The 12,630-nt window shown below is 38.4% G+C and overlaps 1 protein-coding gene across 1 annotated transcript in view; it reads right to left on the bottom strand.

Moving 5' to 3' along the window:
- Window positions 1-10,861, bottom strand: part of onecut2 (one cut homeobox 2) — a 35,250-nt gene extending 24,389 nt beyond the window's left edge. Inside the window, exon 1 of the mRNA XM_042509089.1 lies at window positions 9,394-10,861. Within this exon, the coding sequence (XP_042365023.1) occupies window positions 9,394-10,597 (1,204 nt within the window). The 5' untranslated portion in view covers window positions 10,598-10,861. The remainder of the gene's footprint in view (window positions 1-9,393) is intronic.
- Window positions 10,862-12,630: the final 1,769 nt, after the last annotated feature.

The raw sequence follows: 12,630 nt of genomic DNA, 5'->3' as shown, positions 1-12,630 counted from the left end.
ATTTTCATGCTCCAAACGTGAGTGTTTTGTCATGAGAAGTCTGTGTTTTTCCAGCTACTTATTAGGCTCCAAACAGTGTTTTGTAGCAACCTGTCTGTGTTCTCCAGCAGCTTTTTAGGCTCCAAACATGGGTGTTTTATAGCGACCTGTCTTTATTTTTCCATGGGGCTTTTTAGGCTCCATTTGTGGGTGTTTTGTGGTGACCTGTCAGTTTTTCCAGCAGGGACAATGGCACAAAAAGCAGGCTTTTTTTACTGAGACATTGCTGCTCTTCCAGCTGGGATTGTGCCCGCAAAATTGGAAATTTTTGTCAAATCACGATCTTTTACTAACCATAACCCAGTAGTTTTGTGCCTAAACTTCACCACACATGCACTACTGTTAAAATGTAGTTTCTACTAATCCTGACTCTAATAATGTGCAAATCTATGGTTTGCAGAAACCAATGCCATTTTTTTTTTGCTGACAATGTTGTTGTTTAAAACCTACTTTGGCAACACTGAACTGAGACTAAATGGCTAAAAGAATGTGGATTTATGTGGACTTAAACAAGACTTTCTAAAACAATAACATAGAAATGCTGAAAGGGAGCGTTCAACAATGCATTGAGTCCTTGGTTGGCAAAAATCACCCAAACATAACACCCATGTGTGATAGTTGAACGTGTTATTTCAAAATGATGAACAAGCTGCAGGGCATGTTCTGGTTTTGCTCCGAGCAGTCAGCAGTGTCTGATGGATTTGTCCCACCATGGACATCAGAAGTCAACACAGAGGCTGTGATAATGCTTTCTAGGATTAGGTAACTTAATGTTTTTTGCAAAAATGTTGATGCAATAGTATTTCAGCAAGTCGACTTACAACATGTACAACTACGTCCAACTCATGCACGTTTGTTGACTTTTTGAGATTTTGGTGCAGATTTTGGTGCTAGTTTTCATTGATGCAACTAGTGGGCAATTATTGGAAAATGGTCATTGTTAATTCTGCCTATTGGTATAGATTTCAAGGGGGACGCATCGGGCATGTCTCCCTCAATGTTTAGACCATTTATATTTGTTCCCCTAAATAAAAACATGAAAGTACCAGAGGACTTTAATTTTGACAAATTTGAAGAATTTCACACCATGAACTGATGCATAACGCTGATGCGTAATTGTTGCATAAAAATCATCACAATGCACAAAATTGAGTATTTCATGCTTAAAATTTTCTTGCAGGCATCCTTGATTCTTTCTATAACGCCCTGACTGGTTTAATGTTTCTACCTTGTGTGATAAAACTCTAAATAATTATTTATGTCTTTAATGGTATGTGCTAAATACTTTTACTATGAATCACTCTTTGAATGTATATAAATAACTCTTAGAGTAGACCTTCAACTAATGATCATTTTCATTGCTAATTAACTCTTTAAAACCTGAACTTTTTAACTTGATTTCTTACAAAAACATGGGAAGAGGGCAATGAGCAACTAACCCAAAATTTAGCAAAAAATGAAAAAAGAATTACCAGAAAAATAACCTGAAAATTGCACAAGCATGAGGGAAGGAAAAACAAAAAAAAGAAATTACTTGAAAACATGCTCAAAAAAAGCTATTATTCTGAAACATAACTTTAATGGTAATTTTCCAACTTTTCCCCCAAATCTACTATTGTCTTGCAATTTGTAGGACATTTTCCAGCAAAGTTGCTCATTGCCTTTCCCCCACCGTGTTTTCAAAAGAAACCAATTTGCTCAGGGTTCAGAGATTAAATACCCGTGAAAGACGTCTGACAGCACAAAAACAGTGATGTTTCAGCTTTTAAATGTTTAATCGATCGGCCATTATGATACTCAAAACAGTTAAAACAGCCTTTCAGTTTCCTGAAGCTCAATCTAATATCTTGTATTGTCTAAGTGACAATTCAAACCCACAAATAATTGAATTTAGTAGAAGAAAAAATACATTCTCAAGGTTTAATTTGGCATTTGTGTTTAAAAAATGACTTAAACAAAAGAGGCACTATTTGAGTTTTTGATGATCTAGTAGATTTAGAAGGAAAAAAGTAAATTTAAAGAACCAAGAGAGAAATTCACCACATGATTTTTATACTCATGGATTTGTTTGTTGTGAATGTGCAGAACATGAACGTTGGTACTGTAACAGCAAAAGAAAATAGCGTTTCTCCTTGCCTTCACATCTCTTCCTCCCCCTGCATGCTGCGCCTCCTCTCTCTCCTCTCTGCTCATCTCGGGGTCAGGGGAATATTTGCTCCATCTATTGTCTGAGTGTTGCAGCTCTGACCTTTGACCTCAGCTCTATTGGTTGCTTGTAGCGTTGTTGATGAAGGAATTGAGGCTCCTTCTGTTCGTACAACCATTTTAAAGTCACCATAGAGAGAAGTAATGCCTGGCTTAGAAAAAGGGCAACTAATTTTTTTTTTTTCCACAAAAAACAGATGTGTTAGCATGTTTTTGATGTGCAACCTGGACAATATTGACCCGCTGTCTGTGAAACCACGGGACGCCAATTACAGTTCCAGAGACGAGCTGGAAGACAGAAAACAATCCATTTTCTCTTCTTACCTAAAAATATATTAACGTGGAAGCGCCGTGACTCCAACAGCGTTAAAGCTGTCTGATTTACATGATTAGCACAAATACTGGAAGCAGAAACTCTTTGCTCAATCAAAAGAGAAAAACTACTCTAAGACTGTCTTAAAATTAGTTTTTTGTAGGCTTATAGTCACAAATCCTGTAGTCAGCTGGGAGGTGGGTTTAGTCTTTTTTGGGAAGTTAGCCAAAACAGGCTTTGTTCGAATGCTGTGCGTATGATGAAATATATCATCTGAGGATAAAAAAATAGTCTCATATTATGTTATATTGTTTATTTCGTTAATGTCGTTTGATGAGGCTTTGTGTCCGTCCGCGTGGCTGAGGGGGCGTCTACACCATGCACGTCACCAAAAACCAATAAACACGGAGGAGCTGGAAACTTATACTCAACTTTACCATAAAAGTACTTTATTTAACTTCATACTTAAGTGTATTTAATAGTGTTTTACTAAACATTATTATAACAGTATGTAACTTTATTTTATGGCATCAGCTACCTAACTGTAATTTTTAAAAATTTTATTTAATAATTTTGCATTTTAGTAGTTTACATTAGTTTAGAGGAGATTTAAAACTATTGAAATAAATACTGTGTATCACGATATAACCTAAAAATATTGTGATATTATTCTAAAGCCATATTACGCAGAACTTCTCATTGTGAGAAACAGAGTTTGGAGCTCTTTGATCACATATAGTAATATCTTATTAGCATGGATGTATTATAATGAACCATAAGGCGGCGCATACTCAGTCCAATCAGAATAACTCACCTGGTGCATACAAGAAAAACGTTTCTAGCTTTTGGGTTCACTTACTGGGTATGTGGTCCACTGAATATGTGCAGTCATGTTTGAGTCATTTTTCCCACCATTTCCAGTCTTTATGCTAAGCTAAGCTAAAAACATCCTTAATCACACACACAGGATTTGTTCCTCTGGATAATGGCGTGATTGTGTATTTGTCTTTGACAAAATATACTTGATAAGTGTCTATAACATTTTGTAAAGTGACACGTTATTATCTCTTATTTTTAATTGACCTAAGGTTAGCTCAGGCTGTAGCTCCTGGCTTTATGTTGCAATAAATTGGTGTCAGAATAATTGGAAATAGAGAACGCCTCTTCAAGTCCCAACAACTTAGAAAGTTACATAGCAGAGGAAACATAGCAGAGGAGAGTAAATGTTTGGTTGATAGTCTGAAACTTTGTATTAATTGATTGCATATTAATTTTTTTGCCTACAAATAATTTGTTATATGATATTGGATTGTAAGCATTTCTTGCTGTCCATGCAGAGTGACTTAGTTGGTTAGAAAAGTTATTTTTTTGCATTAATAACAATATATATCATTTATTTAACCAGGTAAAAGACTCATTTCGATATAAAATACCTTTTTCAAGGGCGACTTGGCCAAGAGGGCAGCAAAAAACATCATTACAAAATAAATACAAGCAGACAAATACAACCATCACGCATCACAAAGAACGAGCAAAACCTCCAGCTGAAACCAACACAGAGCAGTCAAATACATTCATAAGTTAAAAGGGAACGCACTGGTGCAGAAACAGCTGTCAAAGTGTGGTTTAAATAATCTGATCAATAAAATACAGCACATTTTCTTTGTAGCATCCAAACAACAAAACTCTCGACTCTTAAACTGGTGACTAGCTTAAAGTTTACTTACTTAAATGAAACATTTTTGTAGAAAAATGTGTTTATTGCTTCATATGAGGAATTGTCACAGTATCATTTACTACTGGAACTAGAAGCCTATCAAAAAGTTCTAGTTACCCAAACTCTAATAATGAATTCAGGTTTGATCGGTGGATATTTGGGCTTTTAAAAAAGAAATCATACAGCAGCCAGCGAGTATTTTTCCTAATGAGAGTGAGAGCAGATGAGTGCAGCTCCATCAGACAGCAGTATGAGTACGAAGCTGTTCACTGTGTTTCTGCACGCTGACGTTTTACAACACACAGGCCAACACGGCGTAACATGAACGCTCCCCCGGCTCTCCTGCAGCTCCACCCTCCACCCGCCGTCACTCATGTCATTTCACACTGACATTTACCGTCAAACACCTCAAAATAATCAAACAACCCCCTCCTGATGAAATAACAGTCAAACCCTGCAGAGATAACCTCACCCACGTTAGCATGTGCACACGCTTAAAATATGAGCCGGACCAAATCCACTCACTGAATCTAGGCTAATTAAATGCAAAACTCCAATCAATGTTTTTGGGAGAATCAGCTGTCCATGCTGTGATCTCCATTAATTGGGGGGAAAAAGAAAACACCACTTATTTGGACTCATTATTCCTTCTTAGACTCCATCCAGGAAAGACTGTTCAGCCACTTGAAACCATGTTACATTTACACCACAGAGACAACCACAGAAAACCTCTGAACAATTCAGAAGGATACGGAGCAGAAATAACGAGCAAACACTGTAATATGATGCAGCCACCAAATATCAGACAGCACATTAGGACGTGTCAGATGAAACCAAGGCAGATATATGACTTTAGGATACAGCAAGGTCTCCATAAACTCACCAAAACACCACAAACACACTGCAATCATTAAGGTATAATGTAGGAAAAATAGAAAGATATGATAGGAAATAAAGTTATTGTGGATATTTTGTTAGGAAAAATATTGTTTCAGGAATAATAGTAATATATGATATATATTATTGCTGAAAATATTTGTTTTATTCACTGGAGCTATTATTATTTTAGGGAATAAAGGAGACACACATTTAAATATAATTATTAGTTATAGTTATACTGAATGCAATCAAAGACACCAGGAGTTCATTAAATGTATCGATTTATAGTTATTAGTTATTTGGGTAATATTTTAAAAGTCCCTATGCAAAGATATTGCAGTAGTATATTTAGTATTCAATTCTTTGCAAAATAAAATTTTTGCATGTAAAAATAAATTTAATTAACCCAAATTTACTCAAATATTGGAAAATATTGCATGTGCTTTCGCTTAATTGTTATTTGTATATAGTTTTTCTTCTTACTTTGATCTTTTTATTTGTGAGGCTGTGATGCTAGTTGTTTTATCTTGATACAAAAATGAATGATACTTTATGAAATACAATGGCAGCATTAAAGCTGAGAAATTAGGCAATTCTCCTGTTATTATAGAATCATTGTCATTTGAATTAAAGCATAATTACCCTCCATTTTTAACATTGGTAGGATACACAGTTTTTTCTAATAAGTAAAAAACTTATTAGAAACTTTATTTAAGTATTTATATATATCATTTAGATATGTCATGTTCATATGTTGAATGAATGAATAAATAAGTGGAATAATACTCAGTTACTGTAACATTATTATTTAAAGCAAATTACTGTCAAATAAAAAACTGCATATCTCCATAATGTAAACTTGCCATAATATTAGAAAAAACTGCTTTATTTTAAGCTTCATGGCAATAAAAAATCTTTATTTTTTTTCCCTTAAAACATAAAATTAAATTAAAATTAAATAAATAAAAGAATCCAGTTTTAAAGGGTTTTTTCAGCAAATGAAGTACAAGAATGTTCTCAACTCATAAGGGAACATTAAGTCTTTCATTTAAGCTAAAAACATTGTTACAAAATCATTGTTTTTTACTGGATGATGATTATAATAAAGTTTTCTCATTTTACATACTTTCAGATGTTCTTTGACAAAACGTATACTATTTATACCAGCATTGCCACACAGTCGAATCTAGTTTCACCTGTATCTAATCTGTACATTTTTTTTGTCCAGATACATTTTTTTAAACCTTTTTTCTGTTTTTAGAGTTTCTGACAGCTACAAATTAATTTAGTTCTGAAAACACATAAAATGTTGTGAGGCTCTAATAAATGTCACATTTATACAATTTTATACATATTTCTTTGTTTTTCATGCCATTTGCCTAAAGATAGGAGTATGGAGAGTTGTGTATATTGATGCTCTGTTGTTAAAAGCCAGTGCATGTTAAATACTAATCCCAGTAAACTGTACCGAAACAAAGTACATAAAATAATGATAGTGAAGCAAACTGATTTTAAACTGGAAAATAATTTTGAGGCCTGTAAATTGTTATTTCAAAATATCCCAAAACCTCTCTCCTCTGTGTCATTCGTGAATAACTAAAATGTATGTGTTACAAATGTTATTATTGACTACCTCTAAGTAATTGAATTAATAGACCTCATACATCTTATGTATTTATGAGATAGAGCAAATAACATTTTTCGCTGTCAGTTGAACATCTGCATGTGATGATTTCGATTTTTTTTCTTTTTTTGGAGATAAACTGAATTGTCAAATGTTAATTTATGGGCTAAGAAAGGTCTAAAAACCCAACATTTCTTCTGTTAAAAAATGTCAAAAGATTTATAAAGCTCATGTTTATCTTGGCTCCTGAAAAGTTTTGGAAATACATGATTTTCACAAGAAAGCGACAATATCCATTTTAATTCCAGAAACTTAAATATATGAACTGTTTTAGCAACAATTAGCCAAACATTCCTCTCTTTCCTACATACACACACGATCACCTTCTCCTCATGTTTTTATTATCTGTGCTACCTAGTATATCTGCTTTTTTTGATTCTTTTAGTTGTTTACATCCTAAAAAAAAGAAAGAAAGAAACTGAATTGCGAAAACTGGCATGTTAAATTGAACTGAACTCATGTTTTCTTTATGCTAATTTACAAAAACTCAATACAAAAATCCCAAATAAACCCACTAAATCTTTTTAGCCAATTAATTTAAACTCCAACAATAATGCAGGTGGTTATTTTTTTTCCTTTACAGAATACCAAGTAAAACTCAAACATGCTCTCTCTGCATGTCATTTTTGTCTTAAAGAATTAAAAAATGCATAAAAACACTTCAGTTAAACATCACCCCAGACACCTCACAGCAGCATTAAGCTCTGCTCTTGTTACAATAGATAATAGAAACTGGACAGAATAAACTCCTGCTCCTTAAAGCCACCTGATCCGGTTTAAGTGGCTCTGCTGCTGCTGCTGTCCCCTGCAGACAATAGAGGCGTGTTGTTGGGACAGAAACCAGCTTCCTCACTAGAGGGGGCACCAGACCCACTGATGCTCCAAACCTTCATGTTTATGTCACAGCCTTGTGATCACTCGGAGCTCCTCGTAATCAAACACAAATCCTCTTTCTGAGCCGCTCCGCCTGCTTTCTCACACCTCTCTCCCTGCTAATGCCTTAAGAATACAGTAAGCCTCTAACAGGTTAATGATGGCAGCAAAAAATCAGCCAAAAAACAGAGTCCCTGTCACCGAAATAAAAGCATCACACCGCTAAATAACACTAAGAATAACCACTTCACCCTTGATTTAATTAAAAGTTAACTTTAATGTGTTTGATGGATGAAATATTTCCTTAAATTTTGTGTAGAATTTGCAAATGTTGAGAATAATTTTAAAATGAAAGCACTGCCCTTTGCTCTTCTTCTCCTTAGGTCTTAATATGGGTATTAATGCTGGGTATAAATATGACTACTAGCAGAATTAATAACTAATATTAAGTTTAACTGACGTATTTTTCCAATAACATGCAGGAAAGGGAAATAAAATCAACAGCTGAGCAACAGAGTCCCAGTCAGCAAAAAAAGCATGATGCCACTGAATAACACTGAGAATAAACATGTTCACCCCTTTATTTAAATAAGCTGAAACAATTGACTTTAACACATAGGCCAATAATCAGAGAATTATTTCTTAAATTTTGTGCCAAATATTAACAGTTATTTTAAAATGGAAGTGCTGCCCTTTTCTGTCTTTCTCTTTCTTTAATATTCAGTCTTATTTTGGGTAAAATTTAGATTTATTTAGTTAAAGTGAAGTGTTTTTCCACTAAAATGCAGGAAAGGAAAATAAAAATCACCAGCTGAGTAACAGAGTAAAAGCATGGTGCTACTGAAAGATACAGAGAATACGCATGTCTGAACAGGTTACTGTAATGCATAAAAGTGAGGAGTTATTTCCTACATTTTGTGCATCTTTTCAAACGTTTAAGATTTTTTTTAAACAAAAGCACTGCCCTTATCGGCCTTTGTCTTTTATTACGATAAAGTCTTAATTTAAGTAAAATTTAGAACAAATCATGAAGTGTTTTCCCACTAACATGCAGGAAAGGAAAATAAAATCAACAGCTGGATAACAGTGTCCCTGTCACCCCAAAAAAGCATGATGCCACTGAATAGCACTGAGATAAGCATGTTCACCCTTTAATTTTATTAAGCCTGAAGGTTACTTTGACGCATATAATTGATGGATTATTTCGTACATTTTGCGTAAGTTTTCCAAATGTTAAGATTTTTTTTAATGAAAGCAAAACCTCTTTCTCTTTTCTTCTTATGAAGTCTTAATTTGGGTAAAACTTAAGCAAATTATTGACCGATGTACAGTCAGAGTGAAGTGTTTTCCCGCTGACGTGCAGGGACAGGAAAATAAAATCTAGGTTAGTGCACTGTGCACAGAGAGGCGACTGTTGGAGGGAAATCCCGTGACCTTGTCATTTCCCATCGATCCCTTTTTGTTATTGATCAATAATGGTAATCATAACACCAGTGATTCTAAATAAATTTCATTCATCTAAATTGGAGTGCTGTGCAGAAGGTGAGCCACGAGGAAACACCAAAACAAAGCCAGAAGTAAAGAAAAAAAGTGAAATTAGGGATTTTTTTCCCAATTTAAATTCCTCTTCGCGTCAAGACGCACAAAATAAACCCAAACAGCAGCGTGTTTTTCGGCTCCTACCTGCCAGTCTGAGGGCCGACATCCTCTGAAACTCGGGCTCCTGCAGCCACTTCCACATCCTCCTGAAGGTCTCCCGGCCTGACTTTAGTTTACTCCATGGTTTGGGGTTCCTCAGGAGGTCCGACAGGGTCCCCTGGGAGCGGCACAGCACCCTCTGGGCGAAGATGGCCTGGGGGATGCTGTACCTCTTGAGCTCCGCCGTGATCCTCTGCGCAACCTCCTTGGTGTTGATCTCCTCAAGCTGCCCCGAGCTGTTCACCCCCTGCGTCCCCGAGGAGGAGGGCGGTCTTTCCCGGGTGGAAGCCAACACGGGCCCGTGGGATGGAGACTGGAGGTGGGGGTGGGGGTGGTGGCCCGCGGAGGACACGGCCGGGTGCCCCGGGTGATGCATCCCGTTCAGGTGCGGCATCATCCCGGCCGTGTGGCCGCCGAGGCCTCGGTGCTGGTGGTGGTCCCCTCTGGCCAGCATGGAGGCGGTGTGGTGCGCTTCAAAGTTGAGCATCTTGTCGTGGCCTCCGTGCGTCGTGGTGCCGTAATTGTGGAGACCCTGCTGGGTGTTGTGTATGGACCCCAGACCGTTCCCCAGCACCGGGGAAAGGCTCTGACCCATCCCGGACATGTGGTCCTTGTGGTAGGGGCTGTAGAGGTTGTTCATGCCCGGCAGCCCCCGCTCGTCCCGCATCAGGGTGAAGCTCCCGCTCACGTTCCCGGAGAGCCGCTGGTGGTGGTGGTGATGGTGGTGAAACTTGTCCGACACGGTGGAGATGGGGGGCAGCGGCTGCAGCGGGGTTAACGTGGTGTAGGTGCCGCTCATCCCCATCCCGGGAGAGGACGTGTCGCAGGGGACGCTCATGGCGTGGTGCAGCGGCAGGGACAGCTCCGGCCGGTACTCCCCGCTGCCGTCCAGGATCGTGGCCATGCCGGACACCATGGCCGAGCGGGATGACGCGGCGGCGGCGGCCAGGTCCTGGTGTATCCGCAGGGTGGCCGCCGCTGCCGCCGCCGCCCCGTGTCCCCCCGACGAGCTCCCGCGGCCGTGATGCGGGCTGTGGCCGCTCATCAGCTCCGCGTCAGGGACCACGGAGCTCACGGCCACCCCGCCATGCAGGCTGCCAATGCTGTCCATTGTCATGTCCGTGTTCATGGCATACGCGTCCAGGTCCTTGGCCAGGCATCTATAGGCGTTAGTGTAGGCAGTCTTCATTCATCTGTCCTCTCAGTCCATCAGGTCGAGCGGAATTATGTCTCCTTCTTCTCCTCCTTTCTCTCGCTGCTTCTCCCCTGATGCGCCGGGATGGGTCAGTAGCCGTGTTCCCCCTTTCCCTTCACTTCCTCGGGTGTTTACTCGTCCTCCTAAGGCCTCTCCAGCTCGGTGTCTTTGTGTACTTTCCCCGGTAGGCGCACATTAAAAAAAAAAAAAAAGTGTTTTTATCTCGATCGTACGGGCCTGTGCGGTGGCTCCCCCATATCCAGCCCTCTCCTCCTCCTGCGTTACTCTGCTCCTCAGACGGGAGCTGTCCACGGTCCCCTAGCCGACCGCTCAACCCAACCTGCTGCGGGGGGAGGAGGGGGAGAAGCGGGCTCGGGTGGAGAGGCGTCACCCGCCGGACTGACGGTGCAGCGGTCCAACCAGTGGGGTCGGTGGGGATGTGGAGGGAGTGGCGCAAAGGCCAGCTGGCAAATCCACATCATGGTAACATGCAGCGGTGTGTGCACGGTGGAGCTCCTCTGGGTGGGATTTGAACGAAAAATCATTATTGTAGTAATCCTTTGAAACGATGCTAATATTACTACAGTGACTTTCTGTAGGGCTGAAGTGTGAGTGCAAGGTGTCTTATTCTGCTCTGCTCTGTGGCATTTATTCCCCCCTTTATTAAAAAAAAAATCAGAGAAGATATGCACACAAATTGGCTGAAATTATCAATTAAAAAAGATGAATAAACTGTGGATGTGGGGCCAAATTTGTTCTTATTTAACTTTAACTATTTAGTATTATGATAGTCATAAAATATTTTTGGCTTTGTCTTGACACAGCAGTTGAGAAAACAGCTTCACATAGTCCAATATAAGGTCTATTTAGTAGTTTTTGGAAAGCTTTCAGTCATATTTCATGATCTTCATTGCTTTGATGATTTTAAGATAAAATGGATGAAATGTGAGTGCAAGGTGTTATATTCTGCTCTGTGGTATTAATTTTTTCCCTTTGCAATAATCAGATAGTATTAGAATTGCACACAATATGGCTAAAATTATCAGTTAAACATAATTAAAGATGTGGGACCAAAATTCAGTTCAACATGTCCTCATTTAACTTTATCTTAGAGACAAACTGTTTAGTATTGTTATTTTTATATAATTACAGTATGTTTTGGCTTTTTCTTGACACAGCAGCTGAGAAAACAACGTCACAAAGGTCATTATAGGGTCTATTTAGTTGCTTTTGAAAAGCTCTCTATCATATCCTGATCTTAATAACAAGATGGAGATGTAGATGGAGTATTTGTTTTTAAGATAAAATAGACGAGATGTCCTTAAAGTGCTCATAACAGATGAACATTTTTAAATCTTCACTTCTCATCATGAAATATGATCAAAAGCTCCAGAACTGCTACTAAATGGACCATGTGGTGAGTTTTTTTTCCTCAACTATTTTATATGGACATTATTGGTTTTAACTCCACGGTGTCCTTATTAAAATGCAATGCATTAAAATATAATATGAATAATTTCTATTTAATTATAAATAAAAAAGAAACAAAAACTATTCAGAAAACTAAATATAGATTTTCATACCAAAAAAAAACCAAGAAAAAACAACCCAAAATCCACAACAATCACTGTAAAATCACTGCAAAACAGCTTGACGAAAAATGTCCCGCCTACTTTAGGGGTCAAAGGGAAATGAATGTGAGATGGTTTCATCTGCTCGAGTCCGTGTTAAGAGTCAATGATAACTTTACATCCTGCAGATTTTCACGTTCGCTGTACTCGACTCAAACTGAGGATGTTGGTTGTTCTCCTCTACTGCCGCTGCAAAGAAGCAATTTGCCCACAGGGATCATTAAAATTTGATCTCATCTCAGCTCTCATCTCATCACCTGCTGCCTCTGATTGTTGAGATAAAGTAAGGTGACAGGAAACAACACACGATAAACACACGATAAAACCAGAACTGACTTGATAGGCAACAAAACCTACAAAACCCCAACACTGAGGGCGTTTTGTTTTATTTTTCTT

The sequence above is a fragment of the Plectropomus leopardus genome, chromosome 20, assembly GCF_008729295.1.
Source record: "Plectropomus leopardus isolate mb chromosome 20, YSFRI_Pleo_2.0, whole genome shotgun sequence".
In the NCBI taxonomy this organism is placed as follows: Eukaryota; Metazoa; Chordata; class Actinopteri; order Perciformes; family Serranidae; genus Plectropomus; species Plectropomus leopardus.
Note: the sequence above shows the minus strand (reverse complement) of the source record. Positions and strands in the feature narration are given on the sequence as shown.